Here is a 14,898-nt window from a genome sequence, read left to right on the forward strand (position 1 = left end):
GGAAGGACTTTCCACTCCCAGTCCACATTCCTCAAGCAGTTCCCTAGACCTTCTTCCTTACAAACACTGCTTGTTAATACTTTTGGTCTGCTACCTCCACCTTTACCTAAAAATAAAATAAAGCCCCAGAATCTACAGTCTAGTTCAGGGGTGTCCAAACATTTTGGCAGGAGGGCCACATCATCTCTCTGACACTGTGTCAGGGGCTGGGAAAAAATAATTAATTTACATTTAAAATTTGAATAAATATACATAAATGAATATATTAGAGATAGAACTTATACAAATGAATGAAGGTCTTGCAGTAGCTCAAGGCCTATAAAAGGCCTTGCACAAAGCAAGGCCTGCCTTTCCTTCACTGCCACTGCTGCATCACAGTTGTGAAACAGCAAGTAGTGGAGGGAGCCCTCGTCCCATAGCTCAGGTGAGAGGTCGAACAGTCATTCTCATGCTGAGAGTAGTTGCATTGGGCTCCAACAAGTTTCTGGAAGGCCAGAGGCTCATTGGAGACTGGGGACTCCCAGTGGGCCGGATTGGGAGCCCCCAGGGGCTGCAAGTGGCCCCTGGGCCAGGGTTTGGGCACCCCTGGTCTAGTTCATGGCCAAATTATAGCTTATAAATTTTTAACTAGCTTGAATGCATATGTTATAGCTGAAATCCACAGAGCCACAATTTGCTTGCAAGCATCTTTTTTGTTTTTTAATAAATTCTAAGTTGGTGAAAGTGTTGGTACACAGCTCTATAAGGGCTGGCCCAAGCATGCCAAATGCTGTGTGTCGTCGTCCCCCTTACTTGGTGATTTGCCAAGTCTCTGTTACTTCCATTCCCTGGATTGGAAAAGGAAGAAGGAGACAGAATGTGGAAGGGAAAAGCATGGAAGAGAGGAGAGTGATGAGTTAGTGTCAAGTGCAGGCAACTAGGTGCAAAGAGATAGTGCCCTCCACCAAACTGCTTCCTGAGACAACTGCCTCAGCTGGCCACATGTAATGGACTGGCCATATTATGAACTATTCACTGAGCAGCTGAGCTCTAAGGCATTCTCTCACATACACAAGCTTCAAGATGTTGGCTATGGCTACGAAAAAAAATAATCCTCAGCTGTTCTGAGAACTACTTACTGAAGGTTTCTAAATTGATTGGCAATGAATTGCACCAGTTTTTAGAAGTCCTCTGCATCACCCTTGCCCACTTTCCATAGTAAAATACTTTCAAAAGACTCTACTGTCAATATAAAACACCAGTGAGTTTAAGTTTTGTTCTTAGCTTTTCTTTGTGCTTTTGTGTGTGTGTGTGTGGGGGGGGGGGGGGGGGTTAAACCACACATACAGTATGCAAGAAGGACCAGTTCACACATTAAGTTTTTGGCATGGGCAAGCTAAAAACATAATGGATGATTTGATAGACATGTACACAGATATTTTTGACATGAACATCTACTGGGAAAGAGCCGTAACACAGTTGCAAAGTGTATGCTTTCAATGTAGACGCTCCCAGGTTCAATCCCTGATATCTGGCACTAGGGCAGAGACAGATCCCTGCCAGAAAATATGGAGAACTGAGGCTAGTCAACAATACTGAACTAAATGAAACAGTGGTATGACTCCGTACAAGACAGCTTTCTATGTAACCATGTAGGTGAGCAACGACTGGCCAGGGTTCTCCACAGCATCTTTACTATTCCACCTTTGTCACCCATATAGGTTGCTGTTTATGGCTTTATGAAGAATGGATTAATAGAAAAAGATGCAACCAGGTGAGGAACAAATTAGGTTACTGGAACAGTGTTGGAAGCGTGATGGCAAATATAGCAAGGATTGCTGCGGATCAGTCACCAAACAGTAGGGAGATGTAAAGCAAGAATAATTAAGATTAGTTAGGACAGGAATGGATTAAAGGGCCTTTTGGCAAGGCTCAGGGGAAGGGGAGGATGTTTCCCAGTATTTGCCTACATTATGCCTGCTGGTAGCTCATCTGCTTTCATTCACATCAGCAATATCTCCATAATGTAAGAATTCACAATCCTCAGAAATATTCAGGGCCACTTACCCAGCCTCCTCTCCTCTTGAGCCAAGTCACCAAGGTCTTGCGCACAAACTCTCCCAAGCAATCCACAATGGTATGGACCATGGCTGGCTGGGCATGTCTCACGCAATCCACAGCCAGCCCAGCTGCTACAGCGTAGAGCGACACCACCTTACCCCATGTTATTCCTGCAAGAAGAACAGAAAGCCTCCTTGAGCGGGTGAGGGACCCCATTCTAAAACAAGACAACTGGGTTTTTTGGTAAGAGCTTTTGGGGAGCTTTTGGTACGCTCCTTAGCAAAGGGAGAGCAACTGTCCCGTCTCCCCAGTGCAGCATCTTTTCCAGTGGCTGTTGCTGTATCATTTTAAAATTGTGAGCCATTTACTTATTTAGCTATGTAAGGCTGCAATCCTAACCACACTTTCCTGAGGGTAAGCCCCATTGAACAAAATAGAACTTACTTCTGAGTAGACGTGGTTAGGATTGTGCCCTTAATCACTTAATGAACTTTTTGTTCAAACCAGTACACAAATAATACCAACTTTCAGATAGTCCATTCCATGTGTATAGATAGAAGAAGCAGTGTTCAGTGCATCATGAAGCAGCTGAAAATGATGTTCATGCCACTTACACAGCAGATGCTGGTATGCCAAGCAGTTTTCCACCTAGAAGTAACTGTCCAGGTGAAAATTGGCACAACACATTTAATAAAAACAGTCAGCCTAGCCTGTAGTAATGCTACTAGCCCTCTGGTTTTATAAAGCATCACAACAAAAAATACCAAAGATTGCCTATTCCATTTCACTATTAATGTCTTCTCCAAACCCAGTTGCCTTTTAGACAAGTTCTAAACTATAGCTAGATTAAGAAACAGTGAACACACAATATGCACTAATATTGTACAATCAACGCTCAGTTGAGCAGTAAAATGCTCAACTATTGCTTAACTAAATGCTTAACTAACGTTAAGCTATTATCAGTTTTTTTCATCTGCAGCCTCCCAGCAGAGTTGAAGGAACTTCAGGCATCCTTATATGAAGGTGGATGGAATTCTGATCAACCAGCTAAGTTTGCCTGCAGCAGAATTTCCCTGGACAATGACCTGCCAAAAATGTCCTCAGGGGAGGCACAGGGGGATATTTCAACAGAACCTGTTTTTCTGCTAGTGGCAAGTGTTCCCCCACTGATTTTGGAATCTTTCCCATTGGAGTTCTACAGTGCAATTAAGTCATAGGGCCCAATCCTATCAAACTTTCTAGTGTCAATGCAGCCACAACACAGTACCTTGAAGAGGTCTCCGTGACTGTCCCCCAACCACAGGATGCAGCACACACCCTGCTGGTATGGCTGCGTCAGCGCTGGACAGTTGGATAGGACTGGGCCCAAAGTCAAAAAATGAGCATCTCAGGACTACGTGGGTGAGCTAGAATCTGAAGTACTTCTCCTATCTATGCTCCATCTTTTAAGAGCAAAGATCAGGCTCTGTAGCTGCAGATTTTTTTCTGTTTGAGTCTTTTGCATCCAAGCAACACCCACTCAAGAACTTGAGTACTCCGCATCCAAGGTTATGATCTTGGTATGTTTGTTTGGAGGAAGCTCTACTGAAGTCTTTGTGATTTATTTGCAAAGAAATGAATTTAGGACTGGAGCACAAAGTTTTCACAAAGAGGGACAGAACAAAACAGGTCTCTGGTAACAGTGTGTACAAACTCTTGCTGCTGTAATAGAGTCCAAATTCATAGTGCTCCAGCTGAAAGTGGTTTAATGCTTGTACAACTGTGCAAAAAGGCACTTTGAGAAGAGTCTGCATGCCTGTATGGCTGAGGTATTCAATCTGTGCGTCCCACTTCACTAGTGAGTATGCGCAACCTCCTGATTTTAGAAATGGGTTATGTCAGATGCAAGGGAGGGCACCAGGATGAGGTCTCCTGTTATCTGGTGTGCTCCCTGGGGCATTTGGTGGGCCGCTGTGAGATACAGGAAGCTGGACTAGATGAGCCTACGGCCTGATCCAGTGGGGCTGTTCTTATGTTCAGGGGCGTTGCCAGGAATCTTGGGGAGAGAGGTGGCCGAAGCTGCTCTGCTCTGCTCAGCTGCAGGTGCTGCCTCCTGACTTGCTGCTTTTCCAAGGCTGAGAACAAGGTGGGTGGGGCAGTGTGAGGTGGGGAGGACATGTGAAATGTGGTGGGGGAGGTGGAAGAAAAGGCTGGCTGGGCAGCAGCAGAGATGCTGCATCTCATCAGCACAGGGCATGCTCCTGGCAGGCTTCAAACTGGGAGGAAAGCGTGACCTAGAGAGAGCAGCGAATCGCTTTCCTCCACTTGGGAAAGAGGGAGCCCAGCCTGCTCTGGGGGGGGGGGGTGTATCCAAATGCCCAGCCTGCATCCCTCCATCTTGCCTGGGGGGAATAGGGGTGGCATCTGCATGTTGGGGTGTATGAGGTGAGTTGTAATCTTGCTGAGTGTGACTGCAATCCTATCCACACTTTCCTGGGAGTAAGCCCCACTGACTCAAATAGGACTTACTTCTGAGTAGACCTACATAGGCTTGAGGTCTGTGTCAGCTTACCCAAGGATCCTCACCTTTCTCTTTTTCCTCCCCCTTCAAAAAAGAAAAAAAGCCACCCTTGATGGCTTTGTCTCCAAAAATTGATTAAAAATAAAAATCCCCATTCCTTTTTAGCCTTCCCCTTTTTCCTCCTGCCTCCTTTTGGTGGTGGTGGTGGGGTTATTTCCCATGTTAGCTGCTATTATAAGACAAAAGGCACAATCCTAGCTAGATCTACTTAGAAGTAAGTCCTATTGTGTTCAATGGGACTTACTCCCAGGAAAGTGAGGTTAGGATTGCAGCCAAACAGTCTCTGGGTCTCAGTTTGCAATTAGCAGATACTCACAAAACAAAGTCTTCCCCTCCCCCAGCAAATTCATCACTTCTTCCCCCCTCCCTTTCCAAACCCCTCCAGGTGTGCTGCTAACAAACTCAGGGCACAATCCTAACCAGGTCTACTCAGAAGTAAGTCCTATTTTGTTCAGTGGGGCTTACTCTCAGGTAAGTGTGGTTAGGATTGCAGCCTCAGAGTGCTGGCAGCTGTTTTTTTGTTTCTAGTGTATAATCATAACACCTTCATCCCCATTTTGGGGGTAACTGACGTGAGGTGTTGTAATGGGGAGCCCTGGCCAATGGCCACAAGGATCAGGGGAGCTGTGGGCTGGAAAAGTTTGAGAACCACTGCTGTATGGGAAGGATGGGTTGGCTCAGAGCCAAACTTAGACGCAACATGGAAGTTTTGCAATAGGAACTCCCAACATGGTTTGGGGGGTAGGGTTGGATCAGGGTCAGGAGGGGCAGGTTAATCCTTTGCCCTGATGCGGATTCCCCCACTTTAAATACCCCCAAGTTGCTATTGGCCATGGATGGAACATCCTCCCCTCCCTTTGTGGCTAACAGCAGTTTCAGTAATTGGATTCATACTGCAACCATGGTGCAGGGTCACAGCCTTTGGTCCTCAGAAATAGGAAGCCCATCTATTTAGGATGAAGGATGGAGATTACTGGGCTACAAACAGCTGATTACATCCAAGTGATCAAGGGTGGTTTCCTGCTATGCCATTATAGCACATAGAAACTGGAACAGCAAGCTGCTGCTATAATTACATTAAAAAGCTCCGGGTAGAGGAAAGTCATATTTGCAATTTGACTCTCATGAATTCCAAGGACTTATCCCCATTTTAAAGGAGTGATTAATGTGTAGCTCTACAATTTAAATTTCACAAGTGGTCTCAAATGCAGGGCATCAGCTTTTGTTAAAATGCCTGAAAAAAACATTCCTGCCAGTTTTCCAACATTTGATCCCTCCGCAACATTTTTTTGGAAATGCATAAATGTGCCTTCTTAGCTAGAAGCCATAACTGCCCTTTAGAACTTCCTTTGGAATTGTATTCTTGGAAGTAGATGATGCTAAAAATTAGCAATTCTTTTTGAAGGAATTTGCTGTTCACCTGCTTGTAGGATCTGTGGGATTGTTTTGACAAAATAGTTTTGTTTTGCAAAATAGTATGGTCATGTTTACTGCCTGCATTATGCATCCTGTCTGAAACACTTAACAAGAAGTGGGTGGGCTGTTCTTCAACATTGTTGCACAAAGGATAGAAAGCCGTGAATGGTGAAGAGGGAACACTGATTTACCGTTTTGTTTGATATTCAAAGCACTTTGAACAGAGCGGGTTCAAAATAACCACTGGATAATATTTTCAAAGAACCATCTTTATATATTCAGTGCAGACAGATGTGGTACAGTGACCACTTATATACGTGCTCAACTAGGTTCAGAAAAAGACCTAAATGTTGAATTCATCATCTGGTAGTAAAGACAGTAGTGGCTAGTAGGATGATGGTTAAGAATATACAGTACTGTCTATGCTTACTGTTAAAATGCCCTAAGCAAGGCTGCTGGAAACTAAAATAAATCAGCAAAGGACTTGACTACTTTATTTATCTTCTGTTTGCATTGCATATATTCTTCCTGAAAGCACTCAACAGTTGCCAGTTTGGGAGAAAAAATATCTGTTGGCTTGATCCTGTAAGCTGTGCTTATGTTCCAACTAGAGCATCAGAGAATGAAGTCAAGGACTCATGACAATCCGCATGACAATCTGATCTATGTCATTACATACATTGTCCCTGATCTAGCTAAGAGTTGCTTGTGATCAAGTATCATTGAAACCAATGGAACAAGTTATGCTACCAATTAGCTATACCAAAACAAGCTGTTGCTACCAATATGATCTTGGGCTGCAATCCTACAGGAGCAAGTGCTCTCCTGAATAAATATGCATTGAATCAGGCGGTTAATCACAACAATGGATTGGAGCCACCTTTTGCTTTTGTGAAGGAAGTTCAGTTCTGTCAAGAAAAATTTTCATAACAGACTTTCAGATTCTGGTTCATGCAGTCATGATTTATACCAGCAGAGATCTGGTTCTATACATTCTGGGTTGTTGTGGTTTTCTTCCATGGAAGATCACCTCCAGGATGTCCTCTTCTTGGATTTGGAAACACATTTCATAGCTCAGCTGTAAGGCATAGCAGGCCCTGGCTATGTTCTGGTTCCTTGCACTGAAGCATATATCAAGACTATAAACCAATTTGGATATGTTCAGTGTACAGCAGGAAGACATTTGGCCATTCCACTGAAAGGAACTGCTTGCAGTGGCTGGCCTTTAAGCATTAACAGCCCGATCCCATGTGGGCTTTATGACAGCAGAACAGCAGGAGGCAGGCAGTGGGAGGAACAGGACGGGGATGGGAAGGAATGGGGGAGTGTCTGGGCAGGGGAGTGGGCGGGAGGCAGAAAAGGGAGGGAGCAATGGATCTCAGTGGCACTAGCATGCACCAGGATCCTAACCTGCTCCCTCTGCCTTACTCTCTTCAGTTCTGCACCAGCAAAATGGCTAACATCAATCCAAGGAGACCCATTGGGGCAGTGGAGGCTTGCCCCAGGTTATGGTAACAAAAGCTCTCTTATCATGGGACTGCACACACACACACACCCCACTGGTGTGGTTGTATTGCCAGGAAGATTAGACTGCCAGTTTTTCACTTTTAAAAAATGAAAGTAGGGCTGAAAAAAGGCAGCAAGAGGCATGATTTAAAGCCTCTTCATGCTCTCTAGAGTTCTGTTATTCAGTACAGAGAATTCAGAACCAAAGTACATGGCAAACTGACAATCGTCTGCCCATGAAACCCTGTGCAATCTACATTCTTTAGGATTTGATTATGGCTTTCCCCATTTTTCAGCAAGATTGCTTTCTTCCTGGTTTACACTCCAAGCCCCAAAAAGTTCAACCAGGACTTTTTACTTTGCAATGCAGTAGTAAACAGAAGACTCAAGAACAGAAGTTCTCCCAGAATCCTCCTCTTAACTTGTTTTGGCCTCATATTAGCCAACATCTAGATAGGTGATAAGAGGAAAACTGGTACAATGTTTGTGCTACCTAAATGACCTGGGTGCCAATTGTCATGAAGACCGCCTTCTACCACCTAAACCTGACTGGCAGCTTTTCAGGGGCCTGGCTCTATGCCCTCCCATGTTCTGAAGCGAGGTGTGTTGCTACCAGGGAATGGGGCTTTGCTGTGGCAGTGCCCAAAGTGTGCAACTTCCTCCCTAGATATGTTCACCTGGCCCCTGCACACTCATCTCTCAACTTCCACCCAAGGGCAGTCCTAGTCACTTTTAAAAGTACAGTATTGAGGATCCCCTTATTTGGTTTTAGATGCTGTTTTATTATGATGGTTTTTCATTAAACTGTGATCAGATGTGTGATCCTATTATCTTTTCTCATGGTTTGTTTTGAAAGTGTCTTGCAATCACCTTTCATGATTTTTAAGCTGCAAGAAGAATGTGTGCAATCATTTCTCCAATAAAATGTAGGCAGATTATCTTAGGCCAGATTGAGCAGTGGGCACCTTTAGCCTGGGTACTACCTGCAAGTTCCAGGTTCTGTTGCTGAGGCTATACCACTTTCTACTATTCCCAGTTCTGCCACTTCAGAAATGCATTCTACTAAAAGGGAGCAAGAAGCCAGGCCAGATGCAAAGTGCCATGGGGGGATAAGCAGAGCCTTATGGGCCTATGGCACTAGTGACTAGACTCTCTCTTCTGTCCAATCTACTGCAAGTGTCCAGGCAAGTATTCTTGGCATCTCCCATTTCTTAATGATTGTTCTCCAGCATGACTCAGCTTGGTTTCTTGAGATGCTTTTTCTAAAGAAGCAGAATGGGTAAGGGGAACTGTGATGATTAACAGAGTAAAAGCAATTCCGTATTCTGCTTATGCCTACTTGGTCATGCCACGGGTGCCTTCCATCTTCCAACATTCCAAGGCCCAAAGCTTGGGCTGTTTCTGACCAAGCTGCAGGAGATAACAGATGATGCATAGGCAGACTGCTTGTTCCTTTACCTCCCCCTTGCCCACCCACAAACAGCAAGAAACCATCTGTATCTACTGAAATTGCAATCAATTCTGACTTCAACTGGGAGACAGCAAGCTGCTTTTTTTTTAGACATTCAAGAAGACCATAACTGCTTTATCTTTATGTATGTGTCATGCAACTAAAAACAAGCAAGCAAGAAACCAGGTCGGAGAGAAAAACCAGTAGGGAATCTGTCTCTATACATCAGAACATGGACCTGAATTTAAAACAGAGCAACAGCAAATCTCTCTCTCAAAAGCTGGCAAACAATGAAACAAGCTGTCTCTGTTGAGATTAGGTTTTTTTAGAGCAACCAGATGGAAGCCAGCTGTGGAGATGAAATATGTAAATACTGAGCACCACAGGAGAAAAAAAGAGAGAGCCCAAGAAAAAACAAGATGCCCCTCCCCAACTCAGCCTCCCATCCACTGGAAAGCATCCAGGAAGCCATGTGGGTAAGCGTCTGGTCAGTCTCCAGGCTCACAAAAACCACACTGCTCTTGGTTACATAAATAAACCTATTCACTCATTGGACAAAGTGCACAGCTTTCCATTCAGGTCCCCAAACAACCTTTCAATTAAATGCACAACAACAAAAAAGTGGAAGCATCACCATGCAGATACAGCATCAGGCACCATCCTTCAAAATACAGTAGTCTGGCACAAATGTAAAATCAAGATGTAGAGCTTGCTAGTTCTAGTAGTTTTTCAGAAAGTCTTCACTTGCTCAGCAGCAGAAGGAAGGAGTTTTCTTCTGTAGTTGCCACAAAGGAAACAAAGGCTGCAATCCTATCCACACTTACCTGAGATAAGTCCTGTTTACTATAATGGGACTTATTTCTGAGTAGTCATGCATAGGATTGGACTCTCAGGTACTACTAATTTTCTCCTTGCTCTGGGATACAAGGCATCCTTGCTTGCTTCCACATGAATGCTTTCTGCTGAAAACTATCACCCTTTGCTCATTAGCTTTTTATGGTGTAGCCAGATGATGTGATTGTCCAGGGTTTGACATTCAGTATTTTTCCATGTTTTCCTTTTTCAGAGATGATTTGTGGGGTGTGGGGATGGGGGAAGGTTTGTAATACAACCCCATTGTCACATCAGCTTTTCCACTACCAATGGGCAAATCACTATTAAGGTTTTTCAGGGTCCCTATGACTTTAACACTTCCAGTTTGCAGGTTCAGCCAGTCTTATTGCTTCCTATCAATCCCAGCTGGGATATGAATGATGAATAGCCTCTTAATTGCCTCTTGAGTAGCCTTAATGTCACAGGAAGCTTTAATTCCTGACTTTCTTGTTGATAACTCAATTTTGCTGCTAAAAAGTGAAAAGAGAAAAAATAAGTAACCAAAGCCTCTGCTATCCCACATGTGGGAAAAAAACTGACATTGGTGCAATTCAGAGGGGGGGGGGAGAGAGGTGTTCAAGGGGCAATTAACAGGCTAGTCACTACTAATCCTCCAGCTGTGCTCTATAGGAAGTAATAGAATGGACTGAACCTTGTAGGAATAAAAAAAGCTTATTGCTTTGCTAAATGAGATTTAATTATGAATAAGTACTATATGACAACCAAGGGAATGGTCTAGCTAGCCAATATAGCCAGAAAGTACCTGTCTTAAGACATTTCTGTAATGTTGCATATACGCAACAGGGATCAAATGTGTACACCTGTGAGCTGGGCAAAAATGGGTTAAAGCACTCTACTTTGGGCTACCTTAGGCCAAAATGTATTAAAGTTTGGTTTCTAGTTTTGGGAGTGCTTTATTGCATATTAATTCCATGCATCCAAGTGACTATAATAAAACCCTTCCAAATTGACTATATTTGGAGCAATTTCTTTTCTTTGGGAATTGAGTAATGGGGAGGTTCTTTTCCATTTTTCACTTGCTTTTTTATCCAATTAAAATTTTGAATTAGTAGCTCAGTTTAAGATTGGCCTGACCAAATAGAACTTATGCCAGCACCTTACCCAAAGTTCATGGACTCCAAAGCCTGCAGCTCCCACAGGCTTTGCATCAAATGTTTTAGATTAAGTCCAATAATTCAGATTTACAGTACAAACACAGGAAAAGAACTGCCGCCAGCCCTGGTTTTGTAGACACAATCACCAGGGTGGTTTTGAGTCACAATTCTGCATTTGACATAAGCGGAAAGGCAAAAACAAAAAAAAACTATTTCAATTACTGTCCTGTGTAAACAGCCTATACAATTCCCAACTAAACAGAAGTGTGTTTAGGACTGCAATCCTCTTGCACACTTACCCAGAAGTAGGCCCTGTTGAACACAGTGATTCACTTCTGAGTCAACATACATAAGATTGCACTGCACATGAAGGGCATTTGTTGATGGAAAGCTGAGAAAAGGCACCTTCCACACTAGAGTCTTATCCAGAGATGGTACTGCTACATTTAAATAAAACCTGCAGCTTTGAGTCAGTGTGCAGCTTCTTTCCACCCACCAGCATTAGTTCCATCACTCAACCTCCTCCTCTGCTGCTGTGGAAGAGTGGAGGCCTGCTGTGGGCACAGCAGGCAGTAGATGAAGCTGGGCAAGGAGACTGGTGGAGTCAATAAGGCAGTAGAAGGCACAGCAGCTTCATCCCTTTTTGATGACTCAGAGGATTTATCAGGGCTAGACATCATCTCCAGGGGAGGATCAGGCAACTCTTCTTGGCTGAACAGGAAATGTGTTTTTATAGGCAGAGTTGAAATGTCAACTTTGCAGAGAGATGAAGGCACAGCCACTGCCCCATTGCAATTGACAATTTAGTCCAGCCATTTTCAACCACTGTGCTGTGGCACACTGGTGCCATGAATGGTCAGCAAGTGTGTTGTGGGAGTTTGAGGGAGGGTCATTTATTAGTAGAGCCATTGGGTGATGTGAGCCCCCCACCAACAGTATGGTGTGCTTTAACAATTTTAGAATCTTGTCAGTGGGCCTCGAGGCAGAAAAGGTGGAAAATCTCTGATCTAGCCAAAGTAATAATTAGCTAGCAGGTGGGAAAGATGGCCTTAAATGCTGGTAGTGTGGACAATCATGGTATGACACACACACAAGAATACAGGCGCAAACTTAGCAGACTATGGAGTGCAAGCATTCAAGAGCAAGTGAGACCAAATTACCCCAGATTATCTCTTTCCCCAGCTGTCACAGTAAAATATTCACATTCCACATCCAGGAAAGCCAAATTCAGCACACAGAACAAGGCATGCAAATAAATTTAGCTGGTGTACATTGATAAGGTTTACACCACTGCCGTAGTAGTGTTTTGAGGGATCTGAAGTTGAGCCAGCCTGTGGCAGAGCACAGCAAGTGCGACTGAATGGTGTGAATGTATCTTGAACGGAAGGACACTGGGGGAGAGAAGTGTCGACTTGCCATAGGAGCATAAGGCTATCAGCTGTGAAGCATGCAGGAGTGTATTTTTTTGTCTATCCTTTTAAAATACACATGAACAATAAAAAGAAGTTAATTGGGCTCCTGCTGCTCTTCTTATTTTACATATGTACTTTTTATGCATTTGACAAATGCTGAATAATAGAAATACATGAATGGGCACATAATATCTATTGCAGCACAAGTTTGTTGTACCCAGCTCTGTCCTAGTGTTCAAAAATATCTGAGGCGGCAATCAAACATCACATTAGCAATCATGACAGTCCCCTGCAAGTTCAACTTTTCCTATACAATCATATCTGAAAGGAAAATATAAGGCTTCTTATTAAACATCAAGCATTCTGCTAGTGCAGGACTTTGAACTTTGATCATTAAAGACAAATTCCTGAAGACGCTCCAGGCAGCTGCATTCTGTCCTTTATTGAGGAATCTGACCTTGATTTTTCAAAGAGTGGAATGTCTGGTGAATGCACAGCCAATCTTTGTTGTGCTAGCTTTAACATTAAGCCTTCTAAATGCTGTTTGCCAGGGGAAAACAATGTCCCAACATATTCTCTGGAGAAATACATTATCTCTGTCTAGCACTTCCTAGCAGTCTGACATGGCTCATCTGAGTCACAAATAAGAGGGCAAGTAAGATCATTTTTAGGCAATGGTGAGTTTCGCAGAAAGGGATGGAAAATAACCTTGAGTCAAAGCTTAGAACAACTAATGTAGGTTTCATTTGTGTCCACAACATGGTCAGCTGATAGCTCCAAATTGCCTAGGAATTGGAAAAGAACCATGCAACAATCCCCCACCAACTCAGCTAATGGAGGTGAATCAATCCATAGGGCCAGTTGTACATCAGAAGTATACCTAACTTGCCATTCCAATCTTCAGTGTTTCCTATATCAATCCTCCCAACCCGTGTTGCACTATAAACAGTGAGATTTCTGCATACATATGGCCAGTACCATCTGCTCCATCAGCAGAAGCAATACTGGTGGGCCAAAAGTGGTGGGAGCTGGACAATGATTTGAAGCCCAATCCTATGCATGTCTACTCAAAAGTAAGTCCCCTTACAGTCAATGGGGCTTACTCCCAGGAAAGTGTGGATAGGATTGGGCTGTCAGTCCCCATGCCATATACCCAGACTAATTCTCCCTCTCTCACTGCGTCTGCATTGTTTGCCACAGGAGTACAAGGAATACTGCAGCCCAATCCTATCCAACTTTCCAGTGCCGGTGCAGCAGCAATGCGGCCCGGAGAAAAGGAAACAAATGTTCCCTTACCTGGAGGAGGCCTCAATGACTGCCCCCCTACCACAGGATGCAGCACATGCCCCATTGGCACAGCTGCACCAGCTCTGGAAAGTTGGATAGGATTTGGCCCCAAGTCACACTGAGTTCAGACAAGGTGGCTAAGGGTGGCTAGTCATGTTATTATGTTATTACTACAAGATGGGATCATCACAGTAGACCCATGTACTGTATTTTAAGTTGCAGATATATGTGCATCATTGGAAGACTCAGCGCATGCACACACACACCACCAGCTTGGGGAGTCAACATACTGAAACTGTCCAAGAGTTTGCATGATGCCCCTCCAAAATATTATCCTTCAAGCATCACACATATGTACACCACAGATGGGACTCCTCTAAAAGTGGGCTTCTGTCTCAGCAACCAAGATGCTTACAGGATCTGTCACCTCTGCTGGATTCGATCCCAGAACTTGAATCTGTTTTACCAGATATGTTTACTGAAGCAGAATGTTAGACTCCATTACTCTCCCAGAGGTATATTTTCCTTCCACAGGGCTGCAAATGGTGGGGGACTTTGCTTTTTAATTACTATTGTGAAAGTACATGTACAAAAATATGTTACCAACATGCTGAAATCCAGAACTCCTTCCAAAATCCAAGAAAACTGGAACCCAAGGATACTGAAATTTCAGACCAAAAGAGTAGAACAGAGGGAATCTGCTCGCATCAGAGTAAAATGAGAACTACAGGGCCCAGACCCAGAAAATCCCTGTGCTGAATATGGAAAGGCAGACAAATGAACAAGGCAGGAGGTGGGGGCAGCTGTTCTGTTCTGGACCAAGGTCTTTTGTTTGGTAAATAATAGTGGTTTTGCTTTTTCACCAGTCATTTCCAAATATTGTGCTGAAGGAGCCCTTCCATGACATTGTATCGTTGTTCAGCAGCAACACTGCAGCTGCACCTTCCAGAGAAGGTGACCTCCCACGCACTCTGAACACATTTTACTTGCTTTTAGCCTCTTATGCCAGGCAGGCCTCCCAATGCCCACTAGAAGACAAGCGGATGAAAGATCAACACCTTGTACTATTAGGCACTGAAGAATTTCACCTTTTTTAAGAAGAGAGCTAGTAGCAAAATAGCAGTGAGCCTGGTCTGAAAATCAGGACTTAACCAGTTCAGATCTTCTCTCTGCCACAACCTCACTGTGTGGCCTTGGGCAAGCCACTTCTCTTCCAGCCTCAGCTGCAATATGGGGATA

The 14,898-nt window shown here is 43.9% G+C and overlaps 1 protein-coding gene across 2 annotated transcripts in view; it reads right to left on the reverse strand.

Moving 5' to 3' along the window:
* Positions 1-14,898, reverse strand: part of BOK (BCL2 family apoptosis regulator BOK) — a 41,647-nt gene that overhangs the window by 1,134 nt on the left and 25,615 nt on the right. For both annotated transcript variants that reach the window (XM_066621198.1, XM_066621199.1), the window contains exon 4: positions 2,047-2,210. In XM_066621198.1, the coding sequence (XP_066477295.1) occupies positions 2,047-2,210 (164 nt within the window). The remainder of the gene's footprint in view (positions 1-2,046; positions 2,211-14,898) is intronic.

Source organism: Tiliqua scincoides, chromosome 3 (assembly GCF_035046505.1).
Source record: "Tiliqua scincoides isolate rTilSci1 chromosome 3, rTilSci1.hap2, whole genome shotgun sequence".
Classification (NCBI taxonomy): Eukaryota; Metazoa; Chordata; class Lepidosauria; order Squamata; family Scincidae; genus Tiliqua; species Tiliqua scincoides.